The 27,746-nt window shown below is 42.7% G+C and overlaps 1 protein-coding gene across 1 annotated transcript; it reads right to left on the reverse strand.

The window, feature by feature from the left end:
• Positions 1–697: 697 nt before the first annotated feature.
• LOC126267173 (PE-PGRS family protein PE_PGRS33-like) lies at positions 698–24,550 on the reverse strand. Its single transcript, XM_049972134.1, has 3 exons — positions 22,741–24,550; positions 4,508–4,606; positions 698–841 (listed from the first exon to the last, which is right to left on the reverse strand). The coding sequence occupies exons 1-3, from the start codon at positions 24,387–24,389 to the stop codon at positions 835–837; spliced, it is 1,755 nt and encodes a 584-aa protein (XP_049828091.1). The 5' UTR covers positions 24,390–24,550; the 3' UTR covers positions 698–834.
• Between the last annotated feature and the right edge of the window lie 3,196 nt (positions 24,551–27,746).

The raw sequence follows: 27,746 nt of genomic DNA on the forward strand, positions 1-27,746 counted from the left end.
CTGTTCCGATCGTTTGATAACATTGCCACATCGTCCGTAGTATCTGAAAGGGTAATATAATGTAATGTGCCGTATTTCAGAATTAATAATAAGTAACTGTTTATTAGACAAACATCAGTCCGCAATTACACTGTTACTCTGGTTCCTGTCACTCTATGTAACTGGCGATGACAGTTACTGAATTTTAAAAACGGTTTTGAATAATTACCGGCCCTTGTCATGAAAGCGCGATTGTTAATGGTAAAAACTTGAGGAAGACAACTTCTATCAAAACTTGTTACTATTTTTCTTTCGCCACAATACATTAATAGAAATGTATGTTTTTATTTCATTCCACTTCTTACTTTCCATCACAGTATTCAGTATCACTTTGCTGCTCTCCAGAAACTCTACTACACCTATAATTCCGTAATCGCTGCTAGCCTCATTATGTGTTTGTTGAAAAAGGCTAGGGCACTCTGCAGGAACAACGTACAATGTCAAGACAATACCCAACGAATGTTCGTCTCCAGAGACCTCGCATCCCTATCGATACGGTGCTGTAACATCGTTACTTCGTAAGTTGGAGGAAGGATAGAGCGTAACAATTCCAATAAAACTCCCATAATAAATACATCATTGTGAACATCTAGCATAAGTTGACAGTAGCATACACTCGTTGTGTGTGTAGTTAAAGGCGTGAAATGAGGAACAGTCGTAGTTCGAAGAGCTTTATTTCGTCTCTGCAGAAAAAAAACATCACACAGTTGTTTGATAATTTGTTATTAATTTTAGGTACTTCACGTAGGAAGTGAATAATGTAATAAAACTTCGCTTCTTCTTGTGGCGTCGCTGTTACATTCTGTAAAACAGAAGACAACAAAGTTCTCATTGAAACTGATAATAATGAAATACGATGTGGCAAGTAGAAAATATGAATAATCAATTGAGCTAACTCTACAAATTAGATAATACTATTTAAATAATTGTAACTACGTTAATACTCGATTTTATTCTTATTCGAGGACACTCATCCGAAGATGTTTCTAGTGTCCAGGAAAAGAAAGAAAAACTCATTGCACCTCCTAAACTAGACACTGAACGTAACGCCGTACCCAGGCGCGAAGTAAGGAAGTCAACTGTTACTCGCACCAAGAAGACTACGCTGGGCGGAAGAACATAACGTCGTCGTATATGTGTAGGTTAAGGAAACATTAGGGTATTTCAAAAATTAATAGCTTTTATCAAGTGCTGCACAACACACCTGAGTGACACAGATACGTGAAACTACTTTCCAACATAGAGAACAATGTTTGGGACGTTCTGCATATTGTTCATTTCCTCGAGAAATGATGTTCTGTCCTTGCTCACGGAGTCATTCAAGAACCGCTGTGTGAATATGGCCGTCGTTCGGAAATTTGTTTACCCTAGAGGTTCTTTCAGTTTTCTCATAAGACAAGATTCGCATTGAGCAGGATTTCGACATCGTGATCAGCATAGTGGACGATAGAACGGCCTTGGTCGAGTTGTTGTCGCTATTTTACTACGGCTGGACGCGACACTGAATCAGGTCCACATACCGCCAGCATTTCACGACAAATCTAGGCATTTACACGTTTTATTCACAAGAATCTTACTGATAGACTTTGAGATACATTTCCAGGTGCCGCATCATTCCAGTCACACTCTCTGATGCACCTGTAGTCCATACCAAAGACCAAGTGTTTCTGCAAGAAACCGGGAACATGTAATCTCCCCTGACAATGCGCCATTCTTAAAGTGCAGTGGGAATAAAAGCTTAACTCTCAGAATTCTCTACGTACAGCCTGTGTTAATAAGCGAGAGTGCCAATTTCACTAGCAACCTACCTGTTTGCACACAGGTCAGGAGGATTCATGGGCATGTAAGTTATTCACTGAAATTCTGTCATACGAAGTTTCATTAAATAATGGTGGAAACAACCACTGGTTTTACTTACAGGCGTAACATCGGATAGTTTTTTAATTCAAGTTTGAGAATTTCTATAGAATGCTGCTGAGTTTGATCGTTTTTTTTATCAGTTTACTTTTCGTATATAGCAATTTTATTATATTTTTATCTATTTGCTGATAAAGGATGTAAAGAATTTGATCTCTTTGCTGAGTTAATGCATTACACAGAGTAGTCCCAATAGCGTACCTTTGGATAGCTGTTTGATCCCGATTGATTAATGGCTAGTTCTGAAGAAAAGTAGGTGGGAGAATTTGAGAACAATCTTTTGCAAGAGGAGCAGTTCCTCGTGTGGTTGAGTAGATCATATAACGCTGAAACAATGTCGAGCTCCTATACTGTTGTGCCCATAATATTACGTGACAGGGCTAACTTATTTCGTGAAGCATGGCTGGATGAGAGTGGAAAAAGGGTGTTAGGTGTGGTATAGGTTGCCTGTACCTAGCTGACCAATTTCAATCCACAGCCGTCCAGTCTAATACTCATTTCCGACAAATTGCACATAGCTGTTTCTTCTGTAAATGTCCTTTGTTTGGTAAATTGGCAAACTGGTACTGGCCCGTAAATTTCTCTTGCCCTTATTCCTTAAGATAGGACATTGTAGTTCTTTGCGAATAACACATTAAGAAACAGTGCACTTGATAGGAGCCAACCTATACAGAACTGAAGTTAAATGCTCCTCACAAGGAATCTAAGTGATACGCTAAGAGCGCCGTCAAAAGTAAACAAAGATTGACTTTGTTAAGCAACTCGCTGCTGTCCAGAGATGCTAATGTCCACCGTGTGCAACAATTGTTTAAACTATATACACACAAACATATGACCTCTTTTTGGCTAGACGAGAAACTTCCTAGTGTTTTTCAAACAGCAACAACAGGCTCCACGGACCTTAATTATTTTCTTCTCAACGACAACAGTTGTGGGCAGTATCAGTCTCTCGTGTAGTGCGCCTACTCTATAGCGTGCACTTGCGTCTTACCTCTTTAATCTTGAAGCAACTCCGTCAGTGGAAAGGATGCCGTACCGAAACGTCCAACGATGACACACGAGCCCAGTTTCCGGGTTGTCGGAACCACAAAATGTCTCCGCCGAGTTCATAGAAGTAGGGAAGTACAATCCGATCAGTGTAGTACAGAGATATTGCGACTCTGTTGCTAATATTTCAATTACACTACATTCCAATGAAGTTCACGCGTCGACCAGTAAGCAAAATTAACAACAGAGCCGAGTTTTAGCAATGAAACGTCATACGGAAACCACTGGAGAGCCGGAGTTAAAATAACCTGTAGTTACCGTAGTCCTAATAATAGTGATGTACTTTCATCCATGAAAAATGTCAACATATTGTTTTTGCAAATCTTCCATCTACTGAATGTCAAAGCTACCTTCATGTCCAACAAGCGGTATGTATCTAATAAACGGTAGGTCACGTCTAAGTGGGAGACCGAACGCAAAAGAATGACGATCCAGGCTGGCTTGGTTCTCGAAGCAGCTCTTAACTAATATCACAGAACCCTTTGCTGCGATGTGAAGTGCTCCGCCTGTCACCAAGAGACGCATAGCGGCACCAGTGCTGTGCAGCAAGAAAATCTTCAGAAGACTTTGTCTCCTCCGTTGTAAGTTTCTTCTCACGTAGTCTTGGCCCTTTGAGGTCATCTCAAAATTCAGTCATCTTCTGTAGGCCACCATGCTAACAAGCTACGTGGAATAACAAAATAGTCATGAAACACGTTTCATATTCCCGTATTATGACCGAAAATTTTCTCTGTATGGTGAAAGAATATCAGTTAGTAGATTCATTACTGACGTTGCTATCTTTTGAAAGTCAAAGAAAAATACAAGACTTGTTGGACAGAATGACCAACCTGAGTGCAGAGCAGGTGATAAGAGTTAAAGGAGGAAAGACGAAAGTAATGAAAAGTACAAGAAATGAGATTTGCGATAAACTTAGTATAAAATTTTTGAAACAAAATATACGTCGGACGAAGCAAGGTCTAGCTTGGCCAAAAGTGGCTTTCTGGCAACAGAAGACTGCTAGTATTAATATAGGCCTTAATATGAAGGAAGAAATTGGTGAGAATGTACGTCTATAGACAGCATTCTACAGCATGGGCTGTGGGAAGAGCGGAAAAGGAAAAAACAGGACCGTTCGAGCTGTCACGCTACACAAGTACGTCGAAAATGTGATGAACCGATAAGGTAAGCTAAGGAATGGTGTTCTCCTCAGGGATGGCGCAGAAAAAAATGTATAGAAAAAGCACCAATACGAAAAGTGTCAGAATGATAGACACGTGTTAAGACATGAAGGAACAACTTCTATGGTGTTAGAGGGAAACTTAGACAGCAAGAACTGCTGGGAAAGACAGAAATAAGAGTACGTTCAATAAATAATTGAGAAGGTAGGGTGGAATAGCTACTATAGTGGTTGGCACCAGAGAGTAATTCGTGGCTGGCCGAACCAGACCAGTCAAAAGACTGTTGACAAGAATTAATTACTTACTCTTAACTTAACCTGTTGCTAATATGTTGAGAGGGTTACCCAGAGGCCACTTTGTACGTCTGGGCGGGCATGACGACGGCTGGGAGAGCTGTATATGTCACACCACCTGCTGGTCGCCGCTGCGTAGTTGCCACAGTCCTGCAACATACCGGAGATTCCCGTAGCACACGAAGGAGGAATTATAAGTGATGCATTCTAATACAGGTACGAGGTTCCAGGCGAAAACGAGCATTATGCACCAAACAGACAGAAGGTTTATTAACATGCAAATTGCTTTCTTGTCTGTCTGCTCTGTAAAAATTTTGCAATTGATTTGAAACTTCCCAGCCAGTGAACTAGAGACTCTATACTTTAAGAAAAGCTAAGAACTGGATGACAATGCAACATTCTCTCTCTTTCTTGTCGATATGTACAGTGGGAATGAGACTGAAAATGTTTGGTAACGCCTGACATCAAGGCTGTAGCACATGACTGGCGTATTTTGCGGTTTGCTTTTAGGGTTAATATGCGGGGAAAGGCACAGCTGAACACAGAGTGGGAGAACGATGAGATAGTTACAGTAGGAAGGAGAAGATAGATGGAGAGAGGGGAAAAGAGGAGATGTACGGAGAGAGGGAGGGAATGGGGAGACGGACAGAGCTAGGGGGACGGACAAAGGAAAGAGGAGGAGGTGGTGGACAACAGAAGGGATAGGAGAAGGAGGATAAAAACGTCAGGAGGAAGGAATAGGGTGAGGGGCAGAGAGACCGAGGGAATGAGGAGAGAGAGGGAGACAGTGGTATGCATTGAGGGAGGAGGAGTAGGAGGTTGACAGAGAGAAAGGGCAGGAGGAGGTGAATAAAAAGAGGAGAAAGGATGATGTAGAGAGAGGGTGTAGAAGAAGATGTGGAGAGAGAGTGGTGTAATAACGGAGGAGAAAGAGATACTTGCAGTATATGTGGCATATGCATACAAGGGAAAAGGTGCAGGTATACTGCTCATAGTGAAATAAGAGTCTTATAAAAATTATATCAAATTAATTTTTTCTGCCCACATTTTGATTTTTAGGAGCATATTAGTTAAACAGACTGATGTGTTCTTTACAACCTGTGACATAGTCGTGATAGAGTCTTCAGCGATCCAGGAAAGTATCTTCTTTATTATAATTTCATGTTTGGATCGCAATGTTTATCAGTAATCAGGTTATTAAATTCGGTCGGTAAAGGCCATCTTCAGACTTGAGTAGAAACGTGTTGCACTATAGGCACCGTGTCATTACATGCGATGGTGCAGTCAAAATAGTTACTTCTGCTTCATGAAACAAACAAAATTGTCTTATGTACAGACTGCCATTGAAGCGTATATACTGCACATGAAGAGAGTCACATTTACACCTAAATATTTTATTGGTATGTAGGTATAGCACTATACTTTTTCAGATAAGGTCACGTGACAAGACACTGAAATAAAACTGAAATTTAACAAGTCTCCGTTATAATGGAAACAAAAGGTTAACCATTCATTGAGAAATTTTTGCACACAGGACTAAAAAGCAGAAAGTAACTACTGGTACTAAAATGGCTTTTTTACATAACACTATTTTAAAATAGTCTACAAAGGTAAATTAATTTTTCCTAGGTCCACATTTATTCCTTAATAAATATTTATAAGAAGGTGAACTACTCATGCAACAATTACTTACTGCGTGCACCACACGTTTCTCGCTTTAAATTTTAGAAGTAATCTGATAGATGTGACAAGTTAACTACAACAAATTTTCAGGTATATTTATGGGCTTAGTGATCTCTATGGCGCTAAGAGAAATTATTTCATACATTTTAATCAAATTTAAAAATATTAATCTAAATTATTATTTGAATGTCCGTCTCCCGGGTCATAGTCTGTAAGTTCCCATGATACGGATGGCGCTTCTTATTGTAAATCCTGCATAAAAATATGCGGAGTACGGAACAGCAGCCGGTCGAACTGTTGTAGAAATATATGCCATGAGACGTTATTTTTTAAAACTTCATTTAGGCTACTAGTCTATTCCAGTTGTATGTGTACATATTATGGGAACAACTATAGTAACGAGATTTCATAGAAGCCACTCGAACAGTGTGTGCTCTCCTCAAAGCGTTCCTGTCAAAATCTGGCTGATCTCTGAGCCACTTCCAGTTTTGTAAATTGCCAGATGTACTGCTGCATCCACATGATTACATTTCTGAAAAAAGTCACGCAATTAGCTTGTTATTTACGGGATCGGTAAGTGAAAATTGAGCAGGTTTCATCATTGTATATAGGAGCCGCAAACGTTTATTTCAATATTCTCATGGGACAGTGATATGCATATACACTCCTGGAAATGGAAAAAAGAACACATTGACACCGGTGTGTCAGACCCACCATACTTGCTCCGGACACAGCGAAAGGGCTGTAAAAGCAATGATCACACGCACGGCACAGCGGACACACCAGGAACCGCGGTGCTGGCCGTCGAATGGCGCTAGTTGCGCAGCATTTGTGCACCGCCGCCGTCAGTGTCAGCCAGTTTGCCGTGGCATACGGAGCTCCATCGCAGTCTTTAACACTGGTAGCATGCCGCGACAGCGTGGACGTGAACCGTATGTGCAGTTGACGGACTTTGAGCGAGGGCGTATAGTGGGCATGCGGGAGGCCGGGTGGACGTACCGCCGAATTGCTCAACACGTGGGGCGTCAGGTCTCCACAGTACATCGATGTTGTCGCCAGTGGTTGGCGGAAGGTGCACGTGCCCGTCGACCTGGGACCGGACCGCAGCGACGCACAGATGCACGCCAAGACCGTAGGATCCTACGCAGTGCCGTAGGGGACCGCACCGCCACTTCCCAGCAAATTAGGGACACTGTTGCTCCTGGGGTATCGGCGAGGACCATTCGCAACCGTCTGCATGAAGCTGGGCTACGGTCCCGCACACCGTTAGGCCGTCTTCCGCTCACGCCCCAACATCGTGCAGCCCGCCTCCAGTGGTGTCGCGACAGGCGTGAATGGAGGGACGAATGGAGACGTATCGTCTTCAGCGATGAGAGTCGCTTCTGCCTTGGTGCCAATGATGGCCGTATGCGTGTTTGGCGCCGTGCAGGTGAGCGCCACAATCAGGACTGCATACGACCGAGGCACACAGGGCCAACACCCGTCATCATGGTGTGGGGAGCGATCTCCTACACTGGCCGTACACCTCTGGTGATCGTCGAGGGGACACTGAATAGTGCACAGTACACCCAAACCGTCATCGAACCCATCGTTCTACCATTCCTAGACCGGCAAGGGAACTTGCTGTTCCAACAGGACAATGGACGTCCGCATGTATCCCGTGCCACCCAACGTGCTCTAGAAGGTGTAAGTCAGCTACCCTGGCCAGCAAGATTTCCGGATCTGTCCCCCATTGAGCATGTTTGGGACTGGATGAAGCGTCGTCTCACGCGGTCTGCACGTCCAGCACGAACGCTGGTCCAACCGAGGCGCCAGGTGGAAATGGCATGGCAAGCCGTTCCACAGGACTACATCCAGCATCTCTACGATCGTCTCCATGGGAGAATAGCAGCCTGCATTGCTGCGAAAGGTGGATATACACTGAACTAGTGCTGACATTGTGCATGCTCTGTTGCCTGTGTCTATGTGCCTGTGGTTCTGTCAGTGTCATCATGTGATGTATCTGACCCCAGGAATGTGTCAATAAAGTTTCCCCTTCCTGGGACAATGAATTCACGGTGTTCTTATTTCAATTTCCAGGAGCGTATAAAGACGGCGGTAGTATGTTGCACCCAAGGTATAAAATGGCAGTGCATTGGCGGAGCTTTCATTTGTAATCAGTGACTCATGGGTAAAGGTTTACGATGTGATTTATGGCCGCGCTACGAGACTTAATAGACTCTAAACGCAGAACGGTAGTTGGAACTAGACGCAAGGGACATTTAATTAAGGAAATATATAGGGAATTCGATATTCTGAGGCCCACAGCGTCAAGAGTTTGCCGAGAATACCAAATTACAGGCATTATTTCTGAACACGGACAACGCAGTGGTCGACGGTCTTCACTTGACGACTGAGAGAAGCGGCGTTTGCACAGAGTTTTCAGTCCTAACAGACAAAGAACACAACGTGAAAACACCGCATAAATCAACGTGGGACGTACGAAGAACTTGTCCGTTAGAACAGTGCGACGAAATTTGGCGTTAATGAGCTATGGCAGCAGACGACTGACGTGAGTGACTTTGGTAACAGAAAGACAACGCCTGCGGCGCCTCTCCTGGGCTCGTGACCATATCGGTTGGGCTCTAGAAGATTGGGAAACCGCAGCCTGGTCAGATGAGATCGGATTGAGTTAGTAAGAGCTGATGGTAGGGTTAGAGTGTGAGGCAATCCCCTATAAGCCATGAGCCCATGTCAGCAAGCCACCGTTTAAGATGGTTGTGGCTCCATAATGGTGTCGGCTGCTTTTAAGCGGAATGGACTGGGTCGTTGACTGGTCATCAGTGACCTGCCAAATATGAGCCGATTCAGTTGTTCGAGTCTGAGCGCTTTCCCTTGATAATACAAGAACAAATAAAGAATCTGAGGGCAGTTAACTATAAACGGCTTCCAAATAAACATTTGTTGAAAAGGTACATCCTATGCCATTACGCTCTTTCTCCTATTGCTCAATTTTTAATATTTAAATCAGGAAGCGACTGCTCGAAGGGCTGTCGGGAGATATTATGAACATCAACAAAAGCAAAACGAGAATAATGGAATGTAGTCGAATTAAATCGGGTGTTGCTGCAGGAATTAGATTAGGAGATGAGACACTTAAAGTTGTAAATGAGTTTTGCTGTTTGGGGAGCAAAATAACTGATGATGGTCGATGTAGAGAGGATATAAAATGTAGACTGGCAATGGCAAGGAAAGCATTTCTGAAGAAGAGATATTTGTTAATTTCCAGTATAGATTTAAATGTCAGGAAGTCGTTTCTGAAAGTATTTGTATGGAGTGTAGCCATGTGTGGAAGTGAAACATGGACGATAAATAGTTTAGACAAGAAGAGAATAGAAGCTTTCGAAATATGGTGCTACAGACGAATGCTGAAGATTGGATGGGTAGATCATGTAACTAATGAGGAAGTATTTAATAAAATTGGAGAGAAGAGAAATTTGTGGCACAACTTGACTAGAAGAAGGGATCGGTTGGTAGGGCATATTCTGAGGCATCAAGGGATCACCAATTTAGTATTGGAGGGCAGCGTGGAGGGTAAAAACCATAGAGGGAGACCATGAGATGAATACACTAAACATATTAAGAAGGATGTAGGTTGCAGTAGGTACTGGGAGATGAAGAACCTTGCACTGGATAGAGTAGCATGGAGAGCTGCATCAAACCAATCTCTGGACTAAAGACCACAACAACAACAACATGTAACAAGAACGTTTTACATAGTGTCAAATGTGCTATGATATGAAATGCAGCGAGTTCTGTCAGAATGTCTGTCTTTCATAAATTCAAGTGCTTGTACATTTATCGTGTTAGCAAACGCCAGAATTTGTGTACTGGTACATTTTTTCGTCGTCAACAAATCTTCACATAACCAGCCAAACTGCTTTCGTTAATGTTTTCTTTGGCCCAGTTTACGTGAATTTTTACGCTGCGATGTTGTGGCGACGATTTCATACAGAAGTATGCCGCCCGTGCCGAAGCAAATTTCCGAAGAAAATAACTGCCTTTCGAACGAGAGCTCATTATAGATGAAGCATCGGCCATTAATCTGAATGGCCCATTGACATTTATGGGTACCCTTAACGCTTTAAATACGTGCTTATATACACACGGACATTTACGGCATCTCCAGGTGCCTGGTATTAAACCGGCTGAAACGTCAGCTGGGAGGTGCAATTCTGCCCTTTTATCATACAACACCAGACAGAGCTCCTGGCCTAAGTTAGCTGCTTTTATGTTTGGTGATGGTAGGGATGATGGTTATGGGTTCCGTTATCTTCCAGTGTGGTTATTAATTCACGATGTGCTTAAAAACTTTTAAAGGTATACGCTGATGGAATAAAATCTTGGGTAAAAGTCCGTTCCCCTTATTCCAGTAACTCTTAACATTCCTATAATACTTCTCCCCCCCCCCCCCCCCACCACCACCATGGACCTTGCCGTTGGTGGTGAGGCTTGCGTGCCTCAACGATACAGATACACGTACCATAGGTGCAACCACAACGGAGGGGTATATGTTGAGCGGCCAGATAAACGTATGGTTCCTGAAGAGGGGCAGTAGCCTTTTCAGTAGTTGCAAGGGCAACAGTCTGGATGATTGACTGATCTGGCCTTGTAACAATAACCAAAACGGCCTTGCAGTGCTGGTACTGCGAACGGCTGAAAGCAAGGGAAAACTACCCCCGTAATTTTTCCCGAGGGCATGCAGCTTTAGTGTATGGTTAAATGCTGATGGCGTCCTCTCGGATAAAATACTCCGGAACTAAAATAGTCCCCCATTCGGACCTCCGGGCGGGGACTACTCAAGAGGACGTTGTTATCAGGAGAAAGAAAACTGGCGTTCTACGGATCGGAGCGTGGAATGTCAGATCCCTTAATCGGGCAGGTAGGTTAGAAAATTGAAAAAGGGAAATGGATAGGTTAAAGTTAGATATAATGGGAATTAGTGTAGTTCGGTGGCAGGAGGAACAAGACTTCTGGTCACATGAATACAGGGTTATAAATTCAAAATCAAATAGGGGTAATGCAGGAGTAGGTTAATTAATGAATAAAAAATAGGAGTGCAGGTAAGCTACTACAAACACCATAGTGAACGTATTGTTGTGGCCAAGATAGACACGAAGCCAATGCCTACTACAGTAGTACAAGTTTATATGCCAACTAGCTCTGCAGATGACGAAGTAATTGAAGAAATGTATGATGAGATGAAATAAATTATTCAGGTAGAGAAGGGAGACGAAAATTTAATAGTCATGGGTGACTGGAATTTGAGCGTAGGAACAAGGAGAGAAGGAAACGTAGTAGGTGAATATGGATTGGGCGTAAGCAATGAAAGAGGAAGCCGTCTGGTAGAATTTTGCACAGAGCATAACTTAATCGTAGCAAACACTTGGTTCAAGAATCATAAAAGATGGTTGTATACATGGAAGAATCCTGGCGATACTAAAAGGTATAAGATAGATTATATAACGGTAAGACAGAGATACAGGAACCAGGTTTTAATGTGTAAGACATTTCCAGAGGCAGATGTGCACTCTGACCACAATCTAATGGTTATGAACTGTCGATTAAAACTGAAGAAACTGCAAAAAGGTGGGAATTTAAGGAGATGGGACTTTAATAAACTGAATAAACCAGAGGTTGTAGAGTGTTTCAGGGAGAGCATAAGGGAACAATTGACAGGAATGTGGTAAAGAAATACAGTAGAAGAAGAATGGGTAGCTCTGAGGGATGAAGTAGTGAAGGCAGTAGAAGATCATATATGTAAAAAGACGAGGGCTAGTAGAAATCCTTGGGTAACAGAAGAAATATTGAATTTAATTGATGAAAAGAGAAAATATAAAAATGCAGTAAATGAAGCAGGAAAAAAGGAATACCAACGTCTCAAAAATGTGGTTGACGGGGAGTGCAAAATGGCCAACCAGGCGTGGCTAGAGGACTAATGTAAGTATTTAGAGGCTCATCTCACTAGGGGTAAGATAGATACTGCCTACAAGAAAATTAAAGAGACCTTTGGAGAAAAGAGAGCCACTTGTATGAATATCAAGAGCTCAGATGGAAACCCAGTTCTAAGCAAAGATGGGAAAGCAGAAAGGTGGAAGGAGTATATGGAGGGTCTATACAAGGGCGATGTACTTGAGGACAATATTATGGAAATGGAAGAGGTTGTAGATGAAGATGAATTGGGATAGGATACTGCGTGAAGATTTTTGACAGAGTCGAAACAAGGTCCCGGGAGTAGACAACATTCCATTAGAACTACTGACGGCTTCGGGTGAGCCAGTCATGACAAAATTCTGGTGAGCAAGATGTACGAGACTGGCCAAATACCGTCAGCATTCAAGAAGAATCTAATAATTCCAATCCATAAGAAAGCAGGTGTTGACAGATGTGAAAATTACCGAACTATTAGTTTAATAAGTCACAGCTGCAAAATACTAACGCGAATTCTTTACAGACGAATGGAAAATCTTGTAGAAGCCAACCTCGGGGGAGATCAGTTTGGATTTCGTAGAAATGTTGGAACACGTGAGGCAATGTTGATCCTACGACTTACATTAGAAGAAAGATTAAGAAAAGGCAAACCTACATTTCTAGCATTTTTTTACATAGATAAAGCTTTTGACAATGTGGACTGGAATACTCTCTTTCAAATTTTAAAGGTGGCAGTAGTAAAATACAGGGAGCTATTTTCAATTTGTACAGAAAGCGAATGGCAGTTATAAGAGTCGAGGGACATGAAAGGGGAACAGTGGTTGGGAAGGGAGTGAGACAGGGTTGTAGCTTCTCCCCGATGTTATTCAATCTGTGTATTGAGCAAGCAGTAAAGGAAACAAAAGAAAAATTCGGAGTAGGTATTAAAATCCAGGGGAAGAAATAAAAACTTTGAGGTTCGCCGACGACATTGTAAAGCTGTCAGAGACGGGAATAGACTTGGAAGAGCAGTTGAACGGAATGGACAGTGTCTTGAAAGGAGGATATAAGATGAACATCAACAAAAGCAAAACGAGGATAATGGAATGTCGTCGAATTAAGTCGTGTGATGCTGAGAGAATTAGATTGGGAAATAAGACACTTAAAGTAGTAAAGGAGTTTTGCTATTTGGGGAGCAAAATAACTGATGATGGTCGAAGTAGAGAGGATATAAAATGTAGACCGGCAATGGCAAGGAAAGCGTTTCTGAAGACGAGAAATTTGCTAACATCGAGTATAGATTTAAGTGTCAGGAACTCGTTTCTGAAAATGTATGGAGTGTAGCCATGTATGGAAGTGAAACATGGACATTAACTAGTTTGGACAAGAAGAGAATAGAAGCTTTGGAAATGTGGTGCTACAGAAGAATGTTGAAGATTAGGTGGGTAGATCACGTAACTAACGAGGAGGTATTGATTAGGATTGGGGAGAAGAGAATTTTGTGGCACAACTTGACTAGAAGAAGGGATCGGTTGGTAGGACATGTTCTGAGGCATCAAGGGATCACAAATTTAGCATTAGATGGCAGCGTGGAGGGTAAAAATCGTAGACGGAGAGCAAGAGATGGATGCACTAAGCACATTCAGAAGGATGTAGGTTGCAGTAGGTAATGGGAAATGAAGGAGCTTGTACAGGATAGAGTAGCATGGAGAGCTTCCTCAAACCAGTCTCAGGAATGAAGACCACAACAACAACAACAATTCTTCTCTTTGCCCCCCCCCCTCTCCCCCGAATGCTGACAGAATCCTGGTCGCAATATCTGCCATTAAAATATAAATGAATGAGCAGAAAAGAGAACAAGAATTCAAAAATATTACCCATTGTGAATGGTGTGTAACTTTTGTAATAGACCTCAAACAACGAGACCAGTTGTGATTTACATGAAGTTCCCCAAGGTCAGTAATTTACCAGGAACACATGGAACAAGCCGTCATAGAACAGACTGTAGAATTTGACGTTGTTTCATCTACCGTTTTTATGTAGCCGAAGCCCTATTCCATGCTCCAACAAGCACAGTCGTTTTGATTGTAGAGTTATGACAGCGTGGGCTTCAATCAGGGTCGTAGTATTATTGAGCTGTATTTCATTTGTCTCTAAGAATGATTGTTATTAGCAATGATTAACATAACAGCCATCATAAACAAGTACAGGTTCCCATATTACATTTACGGTGTTTTCATTTTCAGACGACTAATATGTCGAATATGATGCTTCTAAAAAAATGTTGTGGGCGAAAAGTAAATATTAGTAAAGGTGACGTCAGTCTGTGCTGCAACTGGCCATTTCGAAACCACCCCTCCTGCATTGGCGGGGACAACTTTGTATTTAAAAATGAGAACAGCGCATTTTTATTTCATACTGGACTCTACGTCAAAAAAATACGCACTGTTTACTCAAACCATTGTTTCCCATTCAGCGCTGTAATCGACAAATATCAAGTGTGCTTGTTTTTGAAATTAAGAACCGACACATCTGATTTTATATTTCATTTAGAATGTAAATATGAACCTCCGTGTTCTAACACTTGATATTTATGTCCAAAATTTATTTAGTTGGGAAAATTTTATTATACAGTACAATATGGTCAGCCGTTTCAATGTCTTGTTACAAGCTAAATTGCAACAACAACGACGTGGATTTAATAGTTCCCACGATGTCTAGTTACCTCAGGTCAAAGCAAACACCATGTAAATGCAGAAACTGCAAGCGTAATGAATGTACTGTAGTGAGTGCAAATAAACTCATTCAGAAGTTGTTCTATCAAGCACACTTAGAACATGTCACAGCCACAAACAGTACTCTGTAAGCTAATGGTATAAAGGCGAAAATAACTCTGTTAAAATTACTTGACTAAAATACTGAACCAATGTCAAAAGAACTTCGTGTGGAGATAGCTTCTACCCCGAGGAGCAAGAGAGGTTGCTTTAGCAAGTTAAAAAAGTACTTCAACTTAATATTAGTGAACAAAAACTGACTGTAAAAAATTAATAAATTTGTTGCATAAGGCACATAGCTACTTCAGCAGCAAGATGCATAGATGTGTGCCCCTGCCCCACACCCCTCTGCAAACACTGCTCGTCAGCAATGCGGAGGGGCAGGTGGTGCATAACGAGCTATGCTTACCCGAAGAGACAGACAAGAAAGGCCAGCTGACGTTATTGCACTTACAATAGGTTACTTACTCACCTTACATTAACATAACAGAACTACCAATATGCGAGCACAGCTGTTGGTAATAGTTAATATCACATTTTGGCAATGGTTGTCTAGAGGGTAGAACGGTACACTTCGGCCCAGGTGGTGTGCGTGTGTGTGTGTGTGTGTGTGAAATCTTATGGGACTTAACTGCTAAGGTCATCAGTCCCAAAGCTTACACACTAATCAAGCTAAATTATCCAAGGACAATCATACACACCCATGCCCGAGGGAGGCCCCGAACCTCCGCCGAGACGAACCGCACAGTCCATGGCTTCAGCGCCTTAGGCCGCTCGGCTAATTCCGCGCGCGCCCTAGGTGGTCTCAAGTTTCATCCCGACCAGAGGCGGGAACATCCCATCGTTCCAGTGACTCTAGGATAGCCCTAGTCCAGTTAGACTGATACCATTGGTCATTCCCAGGGCAACGGGCTTGCCAACCTCTTAGTGCCTCTTCGACGAAAGGCTGTACTCTACCTATAGTCAGGACAGCAGTCGATCACACGCTGCTCGCTACAGACTTCTTTGCATTTACACTTCAAATGATATCATCCTCCACAGTTTTCCCGCTCTACGGATCCCTGAAGTAACTAATATCTTATTCCCTTATGTCATTACAAATGTCCTACCATCCTACCCCATCTAAACAGCGTTTGCCATATATTTCCTTCCACACCGATTACTTGAACACATCTCGTACTTCTGCTGTTATTTTGTAACACGTCATCTGAAATACCCAGTTCCTTTTCGTCCTCTTTTCCCACCGTCAATCAATGTTTTGCCCCAGACATTTTTTTTTTTACAAATTTCTCCCACAATTTAATTCATACAGTTGACACTAACACTATACTTTCATACGTTCTCCGATGCACAGGTTCAACAGTGTAGGTATAAATACGACCATCGCACCCTAGCGAAATATCTTGCAGAGAACCAGACAAAATTCTGGTCCTAAGTAAAACTGCCAAGCTTGTGTATGCTTGTATCCAGTCACTCATTCACCAGCCTGGTGTAGCAATGGAGGGTAGCTAAAGCAAAGTTTAAGCTTTAAATTTGTTGTTTAAGAAATTATTTACGCATGGAAGATAGCACAAACATGCCGCCGTTTAACTGTTGCACAGATTCTCTTAAGGAGAACATAGTAATAGGTATGCCTGCCGTACCGTAGAGAAGCAACTGAAATAAATGTAAACAAATAAGTTGCCAGGTCCGAATGGGATCTCAGTTCCGTTTTACATAGAACCCTCCACGGCAATGAGCCCTCTTTAGCTTACATTTATCGCAGATGTCTTGCCCAGCGCAAAGTCCTAACTGACTTAAAAAAAAAAAAAAAAAAAAAAAAAAAAGCTGTGTATAAGAGTAAAATAACGGATGCGGAATATTACGAGCCAACATAGTTCATGTCGGTTTGGTGCAGGATTCATGAACATATTTTCAGTTTGGATATGATAAGCTGCCTTGATACGGGAAAGCTGCTGTCCACAAGTCAGCCTGTATTTAGAAAATCATCTCCATTCTTTGCACTATATCCTGCGAACCATGGATGAAGGGGTGCAGGTAAACCCCATATTAATGAATTTCCGGGAAGCTTTTGACACAGTGCCCTACTGGAAAATATTAACGAACGCAAGAACATGCGGAGTAGGTTCCTAGATATGCTTTTTGTTAGAAGAATGCTTAAGAAAGAGGACTCATTGCGTTGTGCTGCTCACCCTCTCCGGCAGATCTTTTATGTGTACAGAGAATAAGAGTACACACGGGGGTCAGCATAAGTGCACCATGGAAGTACGATATAACCGCTCTTACTGTCTTCATACATAAGTGATCTACTGGAGAGGCTGAACAACAATCTACGGCTCTCTGGTGACGATGTTGTAGTATACAGAAATTGTCGTCGTTGAGTGATTGTATAGGGATAGAAATTGACTCAGACAGAATTTCTAGTGGTTTGGTGAATAGCAGCTTGCTCTAAATTTATAACAATGTCAGTTAATGGAGTCGAGTAGGAAATACAATGTCATAATGTCCGAAAACAGCAGTGTGTAAAAAAAGGCAAATCAGTAGACTGTTCTATTTGGCGCCACTGGCTCAGGTGTAGTATTGACTATCCCTCTTGCAGCACCATTGCCCATATCTATGAGGAAAAGTTGGTATCTGTTGGTTGTGTCCTTAGAAGATCTTTGATTGCCGCTATCTATACGGGGTTCGCTGGCCCGAGACGGAGGCACGAAATTTGGGGGTTGGCGGTAGCGCCGCGACGAGAGGTGGTCACGAGGTTCGAGCGGCCGAACCCACGAGCTGCACAAGGAGGGCCTGCGCATAGTGAAGATACCGGAGAACTTCACTCAGCGTCGGCTGCAAGCAGCAGACCGACATCCCGTCGGTTGGTTGGCAACATTCGTGTCGGACGGCCGCTCGTGACCTGGTTTTCCTCTTCTACCTGGCTTTCATCGGCACCACTCAGTAACCGCTGCGACGCACAGTATATCCATGGAACTGCTTGCTGATAAAGGGGAGTAATATACTGTAATCCTTGTGGTGATTTTTGTCATTGTCTACCTGCTCTCCTTATTATTTTCTGGTTTGTTTCCGACCCTCAGAGCTTTACTTGGTCGCCTCTTTGGTCGTAAATATAGGCAGTAAAATTGTACTAGCACACTAGTTGCCGTTTGAAAATTTGTCCCGCTGTTATATTGCCTTTCCTCTACGGTTTATACCCGATCATTAATGTTCTAAAGAATCAGCTCCTGGCGGTAACTACAGCTGGAGCAATTGTACTAAAGCACAGGTTGTCGTTAAACAAAAGAGGGACCTTGTTAGATTTAGCCGTTAACCGGTCCAGATCATTGATTGTAACTGCATTTCTCAGTCATTAGTTAGAATCTGAATAACCTGTCGTACTAAGCTGTTAGTTTCTGTGTCTGAATGACCCGGTCATTATTGATGTATTTTAGCTGGATCTTGTGGTTCCGCCGAGTGAATTCTCATGTAGTAAGTGTTCACAAGGAATGTTTTAAGACATTCCTTCCGAGCGGTCTTAATAACTGACAATCAGTTTAAGTTTTGCAAATATTAACAGCCAACTATCACCAGGGCTTTAATCAAAATAAATTTTCAGAAGGGACGTATTGGGATCTAGGTGCACCTTGGTTTTCGATTGCAATTAAAAGGTTTGTCGCTTTGAACAAAGCTTTATCATTGTCATATTGTTTGCTAACCTGTTTAAACTTTAAGCACAGATGCGCATCTTAACCCAGAATCTTTCGACATACAGCTTTCAAATTAAAAGTGGAGTCATCTGTTTTGAGTAACTGAATCACTCTTGTCATCAATGGTGCTTACATTGTTTTCATGTTTTGCAGCTGAAGGGCATTTAATAAGACAGACTGAGCCAAGTGGAGTAGCAAACACCGCTGTTTCAACCGATAACTGGAGAGCTGCAGGTCCGGCTGTCTTGTAATCATTGTCATATTTTTTGCTGTTCTGCAATACAGCACTCCAGATTTCTTTTGCAAAGATTAAAAGCTTATTCAACTTAAAATCTGTTCATTTTCTAAAAGAAAATTTTATGTGTAAATGCTTCGATTATCTGTAAAACATAGGTTATATATTGTTAAATAAACAGGTTGTGTGAAAAGAAACTTATATTGGTGGGTCCTCCCTTCCAAGTTTTCTTTAATTTCAATAATTACTACGTATCAAAATATTTAGGTGCCACCTTGCAAAGAGATGTGAGATAGATTAAGCTATCACGTAAGGATGGTAGTAAGGTAGGTGAATTGTATTGTATGTTAACCGGGGGCCTAGAAACGACGGAGAGGCTCCGTTCCCGCCGCAGCCACAGTGGTCCACAACCCCACGACGACTACCACAGTCCACTTCACCCCTCCGCCGCCCCACACCGAACCACACTTTCAGGGTTATTGTGCGGTTCGGCCCCCATAGACCACCCCTACCCCAGGTAACGTCTCACACTACTCGAGGGTAACCCCTTTGTTTGCGTGGTAAAGTAATGGTGGTGTACGCGTACGTGGAGAACTTGTTTGAGCAGCAATCGCCGACATAGTGTAGCTGAGGCCGAATAAGGCGAACCAGCACGCATTCGCCTTGGCAAATGGAAAACCGCCTAGAAGACATCCACAGAGTGGCCGGCTCACCGGACCTCGACACAATTCATCCGGGCGGATTCGTGCCAGGGACCAGGCACTCCTTCTCTATCCGGAAAGCTGTGCGTTAGACCGCACGGCTAACCGAGCAGGCAAGTTAGGTGAATGGTAGACTTTCGTTTATTGGGAGAGTTTTAGGAGGCTGTAGCTCATATATAAGGGAGACAGGGTGTCGGAAATGGGTGCTACCCTTTCCGAGTACTGCTAAATTGTGTATGATTCCTACCGGATTAGATTAAAGGAAGATGTCGAAGCAATTCACACACGTGTAGGTAGATTCATTACCGGAACGTTCCATCACCATGCAAGTAATACAGATTTGCTTCGTGAGTTAAACTGGGAATTCACGCAGGGAAGACGACGTTCTCCATCACCATTCAAGTAATACAGATTTGCTTCGTGAGTTAAACTGGGAATTCACGCAGGGAAGACGACGTTCTCTTTGCGGAATGCTATTGAGAAAAATTGCAGAATCGCAATTTCAAGCTGACTGCCGAACGATTCTTCTGCGGCCAACGTACATTTCGCGTGAAGATAGAGAAGAGAAGAGGAGAAACGCGGGCTCGTACAGAGGCATAGAGACAGTCATTTGCGAGTGGAACAGGAAGGATTGTGACCAGTAGTGGTGCAAGGTACACGTGCCTGCCCCCGACATGCACCATATGCTTGGTTTGTGGAAGGTATATGTGGATGTAGATGTAGCGGAGAAAGATTCTACCTTATGCCCTTTTCAGTCTGTGCAAGTCCATTCAGTCATCTCACTCTTGATCCTTATGTGTATTGTTTGTTATCCATCCGAGACACAAATTACACTAAATGAATTTTACACTATGCATCCGAACATGCTCTTATTTGAAACTTACTGCCATATTAAAAGTCTGTGCCGGACTTCACAGAAGTTCTCCTGCACAGCTTCAGGGACTGGTGCTCTTGCGAAAGAGGATGTTGTTTAAAAATTGGTTTAGCCTTATCCAAGGGGATTGTATCTAGAATGAAATTTCCATTCGCCAGCTGAGTGTATGCTGTTTTTAAGTATCTAGAAGATTAAAACTGTGGGTCGGACCCGGACTCGAACCTGATACCTTTGATTTTCGGGGGCAAGTTACGCGGGTTAACTCGACATAGGGAAGGAGACACTTGCCCGCAAATGGGTAGATCGTACTTTGGAGCATTAGTCCGGCACACAGTTCCAGTTTGCCAACAGTGTTAATTAGACCCATTTTCCTGAGAATTGTTAACATCATTCACCATTTTACCATGTCGAACGCTTTTCTAGATCGGCAAGTGTCTTGATTTTTTACGCCTTATCTCCTGCAAAAATAGTAACGCCAGAACTGCTTATCTTTCATGAAGTGAAACCAGACGTCATCTATCTGACCATGTTAGATGTCAGAGCGTTGGGTACGATAATAGGATTTTCCACCTAGCTCGGCACACTATAATGTATAGAGGGAGTAAATTTCTGGGAAAAACGTTGATAGATTCCAGTATGGAGAGTCTCCCATCAAATATAAGGAAACACTCCGGTTAGTTGCATCTCCCTTACTTAAAATGTTGACAATCATTCGGTACACGCAGTAATCAGTTGTGAATAGAGACGTACCACGCGTCAAACGGCCCTAACACAATTCATACTTGTTGGTAAGGACTTAGTGAGGCATGGGGCATTAACTAAGTGATTTACTGTGGTAATAAATCGACAGTGATATTCCACAATGCATATTCTTCTGCGATGACTTAGGAAGACCATGGGAAGTAAAATTATGAATCGTCGAACTTCACATTGATAACAGTGATTCATTACAACAAATTCCGTTCCGTAAAGCTGTACCAGTTTCCTCAGTGCACAATAAATAGCTTGTTGATTTGTATGTTCAGAGAATAAAGCGTTTCTGTAAATCAAACGCTCGTCACTATCCCTTGTCATAACCATACGAGAAATTAATTTCAGTCCTATTTGTTCTTAAGTAAAAGTAGGTGATAAATTGAATTTTCTTCCCGAAACTTGGTAGAAAGATCATCAGTATTTAATATCAGGTTCTTCAGAAGAATATCACTGTACACTGTTCGTAGGAACCCTCTTCTTATCATAAAAAACGGAAAACTGCCAAACTAAAAAAAAAATTAATTCATGGCTTAAAACAGATAAAAAATACGCTTTTGTCGTATTTTCGAGGACATAAAACAAGTTAAATCCAAAATTCATTTAGCAATCCATTGAATAAATCCTATAACAATCAATCTTAGGAATAGTTTCGTTTACTTGCTCATACTATCGGTTCCGAAATATGAAATCCCATTATGATTTGTTATGTAGATAAGTATGTAGGTCGGTGAAAAAGAAGACAAAGCGGTACTGTAGCAGGGAATATGCTTTTCGTTTATGTTCCGACCGTCATCTAAATTCTGTATGTTAAAACGTATTGCATTCCCTCTGAAAGCGTCTATGTGAGACACTCTAACTTTGTATGCAAAACAATTGGTTGTGCATGCACGCTCTTTTCATATACAGTAAGATGTACAAGTAGTACTGAATAAGTATTACAGAATAATAATAAATGATGTGTTGCGGGTCGTTCAGTTGTAAGAATTTTGTAATTATAATGCAACTTTTGTTGCTGTTTCTGTTATCGGTGCATTTTACCAGACCAAAGCTACAGATATTTCTCTCCATGGAGCAAGTTCTAACGGAAGAGAGAGCAAGAAGACTAGAGACCGTAGGGATGAAGTTTCTGATGCAAATAGCGTGATATGCAGAACATTTGTCAGAATAATTAAATGTGCAATTACGTGTGTTTCTTCCAATACAGATAATGAAGGGAACATAAACAGTGGAGACCACCATTAACGGAAATAATTACACTCACATTTACAAAAATATACAAACAGGGAATCGCAGGCCATCAGAGCAGGAAATGCAAACTTCAACACATTTAATGAGAAGTGGTAAGCGAATGTACATCATAACATGTTATGAATCAAGAGGGAAAAGTTTTATAAAGACTTGCATAAGCTCCTAACTGAACAGAAACAGTAGGTGCTGAAAATAGACGAAGAGACACAGATGCCAACATAACAAATAACTTATTTAAGAGTACATGCCATATTAATTGGGCTACTAAAACACCCATAATTTCTACATCATGTTCAGAGGCTGTACTGAGCAGTGAGAGTTTGATTGCTACACTTTTCAGTTCATTATTTTTCCAGAATAGCTACAACATAACCTTACCTGCCTCCTTGTACCGTATAATAGGCTGCTTGGGCAGTTGCTGCGGGCCTCACACCTTGCTGAGCCCTGGCAGTCACCACTTGGCCAACAGGGACGGCGGTGTAGGCAAGCACCGAGTACGGTTTAGATCCTGCCACTCCATATGTCATTGGCCATGCATTGTATGTGCTGCCTCTAGGTCTAGCCGTTCCACTATAGTACATCGGTCTGCTTTGCACGGAATACCCCCTCGTAGCGACATAGCCCACAGGTATCGCCGTGTAACTGATTGCTCCAGGTGTTCCAGCACCTTGTGCCATTTTGTAAGTTCCTGCAGTATTGTATGTTGCGTAAGCACCACTACCGTAGGCGAATGGAAGTTGTCCCATCACTGTGTTTTTCCCACCTGAGGCGGACGCTGAACCTGTTAGGGGAGGTCCTTTGGGCATATCACCAGATCCTGGCATCATCATAACGTAGACTATCTCCGTTGGCTGAGAAGCGTTACTGCTAGCTCCACTATACGTAATTGCTCCACTACCTGCGCTTGTTATATGTCGCGCATCTCCTCGAGAAACTTCACCACGCGTGAAAGAGTGGGTATTTCCTCCCATGGTGCCAGAACCTCCAACTGTCGGCGCTCCTGGTGGTGGAGGATGAGAAGAGAATGTTGGAAGTCCACCAGCACCAACTCCATGCATGTTCTGACTCATTGCTGCTATCTTACCAAGCATTTCAGGACCTCCAATTTTCGCCCACATTTCCAAAAGTTCGCCTACTATTTCCTGTTGCCCCCCAGAAGCAACACCTAATCCTCCGGCAGGAGGGCCTATGGAGTTTTCTTTGTGGCCTCCTGCTACAGCTGCTGGGTGATGGACTTGTCCTCCACTCATGTGTTCCAGTCCAGCGGCGCCGCCCCCTGGGGCACCATAGTCAGTGCTCGAAATACTATGTCCACTTCCACTGAGACCAATGGATGACGGATCAGCTTGGGGTACTTGAGGGTTGCCATGAATACCCCCAGGCAGCCCTCCTCCAGAAATATGTGCGCCTCCATGTGGGTTGCCCTCTGCTATGCCGCCTTCGGCACTGTGCCCATCAATGCCATGGGCATGAAGTCCACCAGATGGAACTGTGGCTGTACCTCCAGCTTTGGTATTCTGCATTGACATACGGCGAAGCACTTCTAATGCTACGGCTTTTTTGTCTAGGCCATTGCCTTCGGAAGCAATAGCTGCATGACCCATATTTCCTTCGATCTCACCTGATATCTTTTTCAGGTCTACGCCACCACTGACAGGAAGAGATACCTGACCGCTTCCTTCCAGTTCACCTTCTCTGTGGTGACCTTGTCCTAAATGACCACTCAAATGATGTTCGCCAGGAAGGCGTCCGTCCATATGCGCAGATTTTCCAGAAGGAAGACCTGCAGCAGCTCTGCCTAAGGTCAGGTCTCCTTCTGGATGGTGTCTAGTGTGGGACGCGAGTGCGAGTGCTGCATCTGCTGATCCGTGATGAAGTTCTCCTCTTGGCATCTCACTGAGACCGGGTTCAAGTCGTTCACCTGGAGCCTCTCTTATCACCCGCACATGCGCAGGGAGAGAGTCAGAAACGTCAAGAATCCATCCTGACAGTATTACAAATGCAACAGGAATAAACAAACTTGACATTCTACAGCAAGACGTCGAGAGATCGTGCCCAACTCGAGCACAGATGCCTACACGTTTATCGACAATTCGAGCACAGCTAGTGTAAGACCCCAGCACGTTCCACGAGATACACTTAACTCGTACTGTAGCGGGCTTACTTGTGGTGCTCTGTGGGAAATGAGAACGCCAGCTGACAAACGTCGGGTCATAGAAATTTGCAGCCAGCCGGAACTTCACATTTCCTTCCCAGTTTTTCAGCAGTGTTTCGTTACACAGTTCGACGAGGTGACTGCCTTTTTTTATAATACACCGGAAGCGTCACGTACATGCAATGTATTACTTCATGAAACTCTGATATTGCGAGCTAATGTCGTTAGTGCGGCAGGAAGTATATGTACCACCTTCCCCCAAACCTGCTACAGACGTACAATTATTTTGACAGGTTCTGTCCAGGAACAAGTTGTTAACTCTGTTTTCAGCTACAATGTCCTAAAGCGTAATGAATGATGAATCATCAGTAGCATGTAAGTAGTCTGGAGCAATTACAACAAAACGTTTGTGCATAAATATAGACACAGATTGCTGCTGAAAGTTGGCTGATGCAAGAATAAATGTTTTCGACGAAGATGAGATGAACATCAGTCGTTTCTGAGTAGTGGACTCCTCGACAGTGCGTAAATAGGAGATGACTGAAATTATGTGCTGGCCGCGGTGGCCGTGCGGTTCTCAGTCCGGAGCTGCGCTGCTGCCACGGTCGCAGGTTCGAATCCTGCCTCGGGCATGGGTGTTGTGTGCTGTCCTTAGGTTAGTTAGGTTTAAGTAGTTCTAAGTTCTAGAGGACTAATGACCACAGCAGTTGAGTCCCATAGTGCTCAGAGCCATTTGAACCATTTTTGAAATTATGTGTTCAGTTTCGCTATAGTTGAAATTTTACAAAAATTCATTGTGAAAGTATAATATTTCGCTCTCTAAAAAACTCATATTTCTGCAGAGCTGGTATTTTGCAACTTATTTTCTGATAAATTTCGAAGCAAAAAAAGAAAATTTTCACCATGAAGGAGTGTACATTATGCTACATGAATCCTACAGACCATATTTATGCGGAGCCAGTCACCTTATCTTCTGATAAATGCAGAAGATAGTGAAGGAAATTTTCACCATGAAGAAGTGCAAACTATGCTACATGAATCCTACAGACCTGAAACTTTTTCCAGTTTCCAAGCGTCTTATCGATGCACAGCTGTACACTTTAACAATGTACCTGAGAACAGCAAATTGGCAGAGATAAATTTTCCCTGTAGTGTAGTCGATACCGCAAATATTTATAAACAAACGAACTTATTTGAAATACTCTTCTACTGCTCTTACAAACAAGAACAAAGTGGAATTTAACGGAGGTGGTATGTTTACAGAACATTTCAAGCATCACGTTAAACACGACTGCGACACATGAAAACATACAAATACTAACTGTATCTTCTCCGACGTTAATATCGTATAACTACTGCTTCGTTAATAGATATTTTTAAAACGTTAACGGTTTATAAATATAAAATTTAACATTTCAAAGTAATGAAAGAATGGTTTTAGCAGTTTCGACATGACATATATTTACCATCTTTTGTCGTTAAATATAGATATTTCATTGTTTTACGAGAGGCCATACTTAACATACCAGAGGAGTTTCTGTAACTAATGTGAAAGTAGTCTATTATTGAAAAATGTAGCACTATGGACGTGTCTCCAGTAACGCAGTGTAGATCGTAGAATGTCCATCAAATAGTAAGACGTAATAATCATTAAAATTCATACCTACACAGCGTCTTTACCAAAATATCTGAAGTAGGTACTCCAGGAGACCTTAGAACTAGGCAAGCCTTTTAGTTATTTCTGAATGCTTCCCTTCTTTGGTTCTATTGCGTTGACGAGGAGCCAAAAGAGTTAATTGTGACACATATTTATTAACCTACAACGTAATACCGTGCAAGATGAGGCTCTCTATAAGCTGTGAAGAAAGCTGGAATATTCCAGGTGGTATATGGTCGGGTGTCGTCTTGCTGGAGTGTAGTATTGACTCTACGCTTTTCAGACGCAGCAGCCCTGGCGAAGACTGTAAAATGGGGTGAATAGAAACAGTTTTCAGCTTTAAGAAAAAGTTGATAATAAAAATAAAATCAAAATTGTATGGAATTATCGGCTTTTTGCCTAATTTAGAAATGTATACCGAAAGAAGTAAGAACTCGGAGAAATGTCGTGGCAGATTAAAACTGTGTGCCCGACCGGGACTCGAACTCGGGACCTTTGCCTTTCGCGGACAAGTGCTCTACCAACTGAGCTACCCAAGCACGACTCACGCCCGGTACTCACAGCTGTACTTCTGGCAGTATCTCGTCTCCTATCTTCCAAACTTTACAGAAGCTCTCGTGCGAACCTTGCAGAACTAGCACTCCTGAAAGAAAGAATACTGCGGAGACATGGCTTAGCCACAGCCTTGGGGAGGTTTCCAGATTGAGATTTTCACTCTGCAGCGGAGTGCGCGTTGATTTGAAACTTCCTGACAATTTAAAACTGTGACTTTAAAGCCGCAAAACTGTTAACAATTGTGATTCAGCTTAAAAATGGTTCAAATGTTCCTGAACACTATGGGACTTGACAAGTGAGGTCATCAGTCCCCTAGAACTTAGAACAACTAAAGCCTAACTAACTTAAGGACATCACACAAATCCATGCCCGAGGCATGATTCGAACGTGCGACCGTAGCAGTCGCGCGGTTCCGGACTGAAGCGCCTAGAACCGCTCGGCTACCGCGCCCAGCCTGTGATTCAAGTTCTTAGACTGAGACACAGCAATGATTTTCGTTCTATTTTGTATGAAGCCTGACATTCTTGCCTGCTTTCTATCAAATTCAGGCATACTTGTGTTGGATGCTTCCACATTCCAGACTATTGGAGTAAAGGCAAGCAGTACAATGCTTCTGGCAGACTTCGGTCTGAACATGCTGTACTCTGAAGGCCAACAGTAGACCGATGGCAGCCGCGAGTAAAATGCTAACATATGTCTACTTAGTCCACTGTACCTCGAATGGAGCGCCGAAAAATTCAGGGTGTCCCAAAAAGAAGGACCGATTTTAACTTGTAATGATATTGAGACAAATGTCACTAGGTAACTGAAACAGCGCTAGGTGTAATCGGCATGATCTACAGTTTCTCTATGAGCGCTGACCTGGAGCGTGCAGGCAGTCTCGCCCAATGTGGCGGCCGCGCAGCAGAAGGCGTATTGTGTTATTGAATTTAGTAGCACCGAATCAGTGATCGCGGTTCAGCGGGCGTTTCATATTCGATTTCGTGCAAAACCATCACTGAAGAACATTCGACGGTG

The sequence above is a fragment of the Schistocerca gregaria genome, chromosome 4 (genome assembly GCF_023897955.1).
Source record: "Schistocerca gregaria isolate iqSchGreg1 chromosome 4, iqSchGreg1.2, whole genome shotgun sequence".
Lineage (NCBI taxonomy): Eukaryota > Metazoa > Arthropoda > Insecta > Orthoptera > Acrididae > Schistocerca > Schistocerca gregaria.

Excerpts from the sequence above, each read along its gene's own strand:
- LOC126267173 (XM_049972134.1), bottom strand. The coding sequence starts at position 24,389 with ATGTCAAGTTTGTTTATTCCTGTTGCATTTGTAATACTGTCAGGATGG. Across the intron at positions 4,607-22,740 it reads TATACGGTACAAGGAGGCAG|GACTGTGGCAACTACGCAGC; the intron begins GTAAGGTTATGT and ends GGTATGTTGCAG.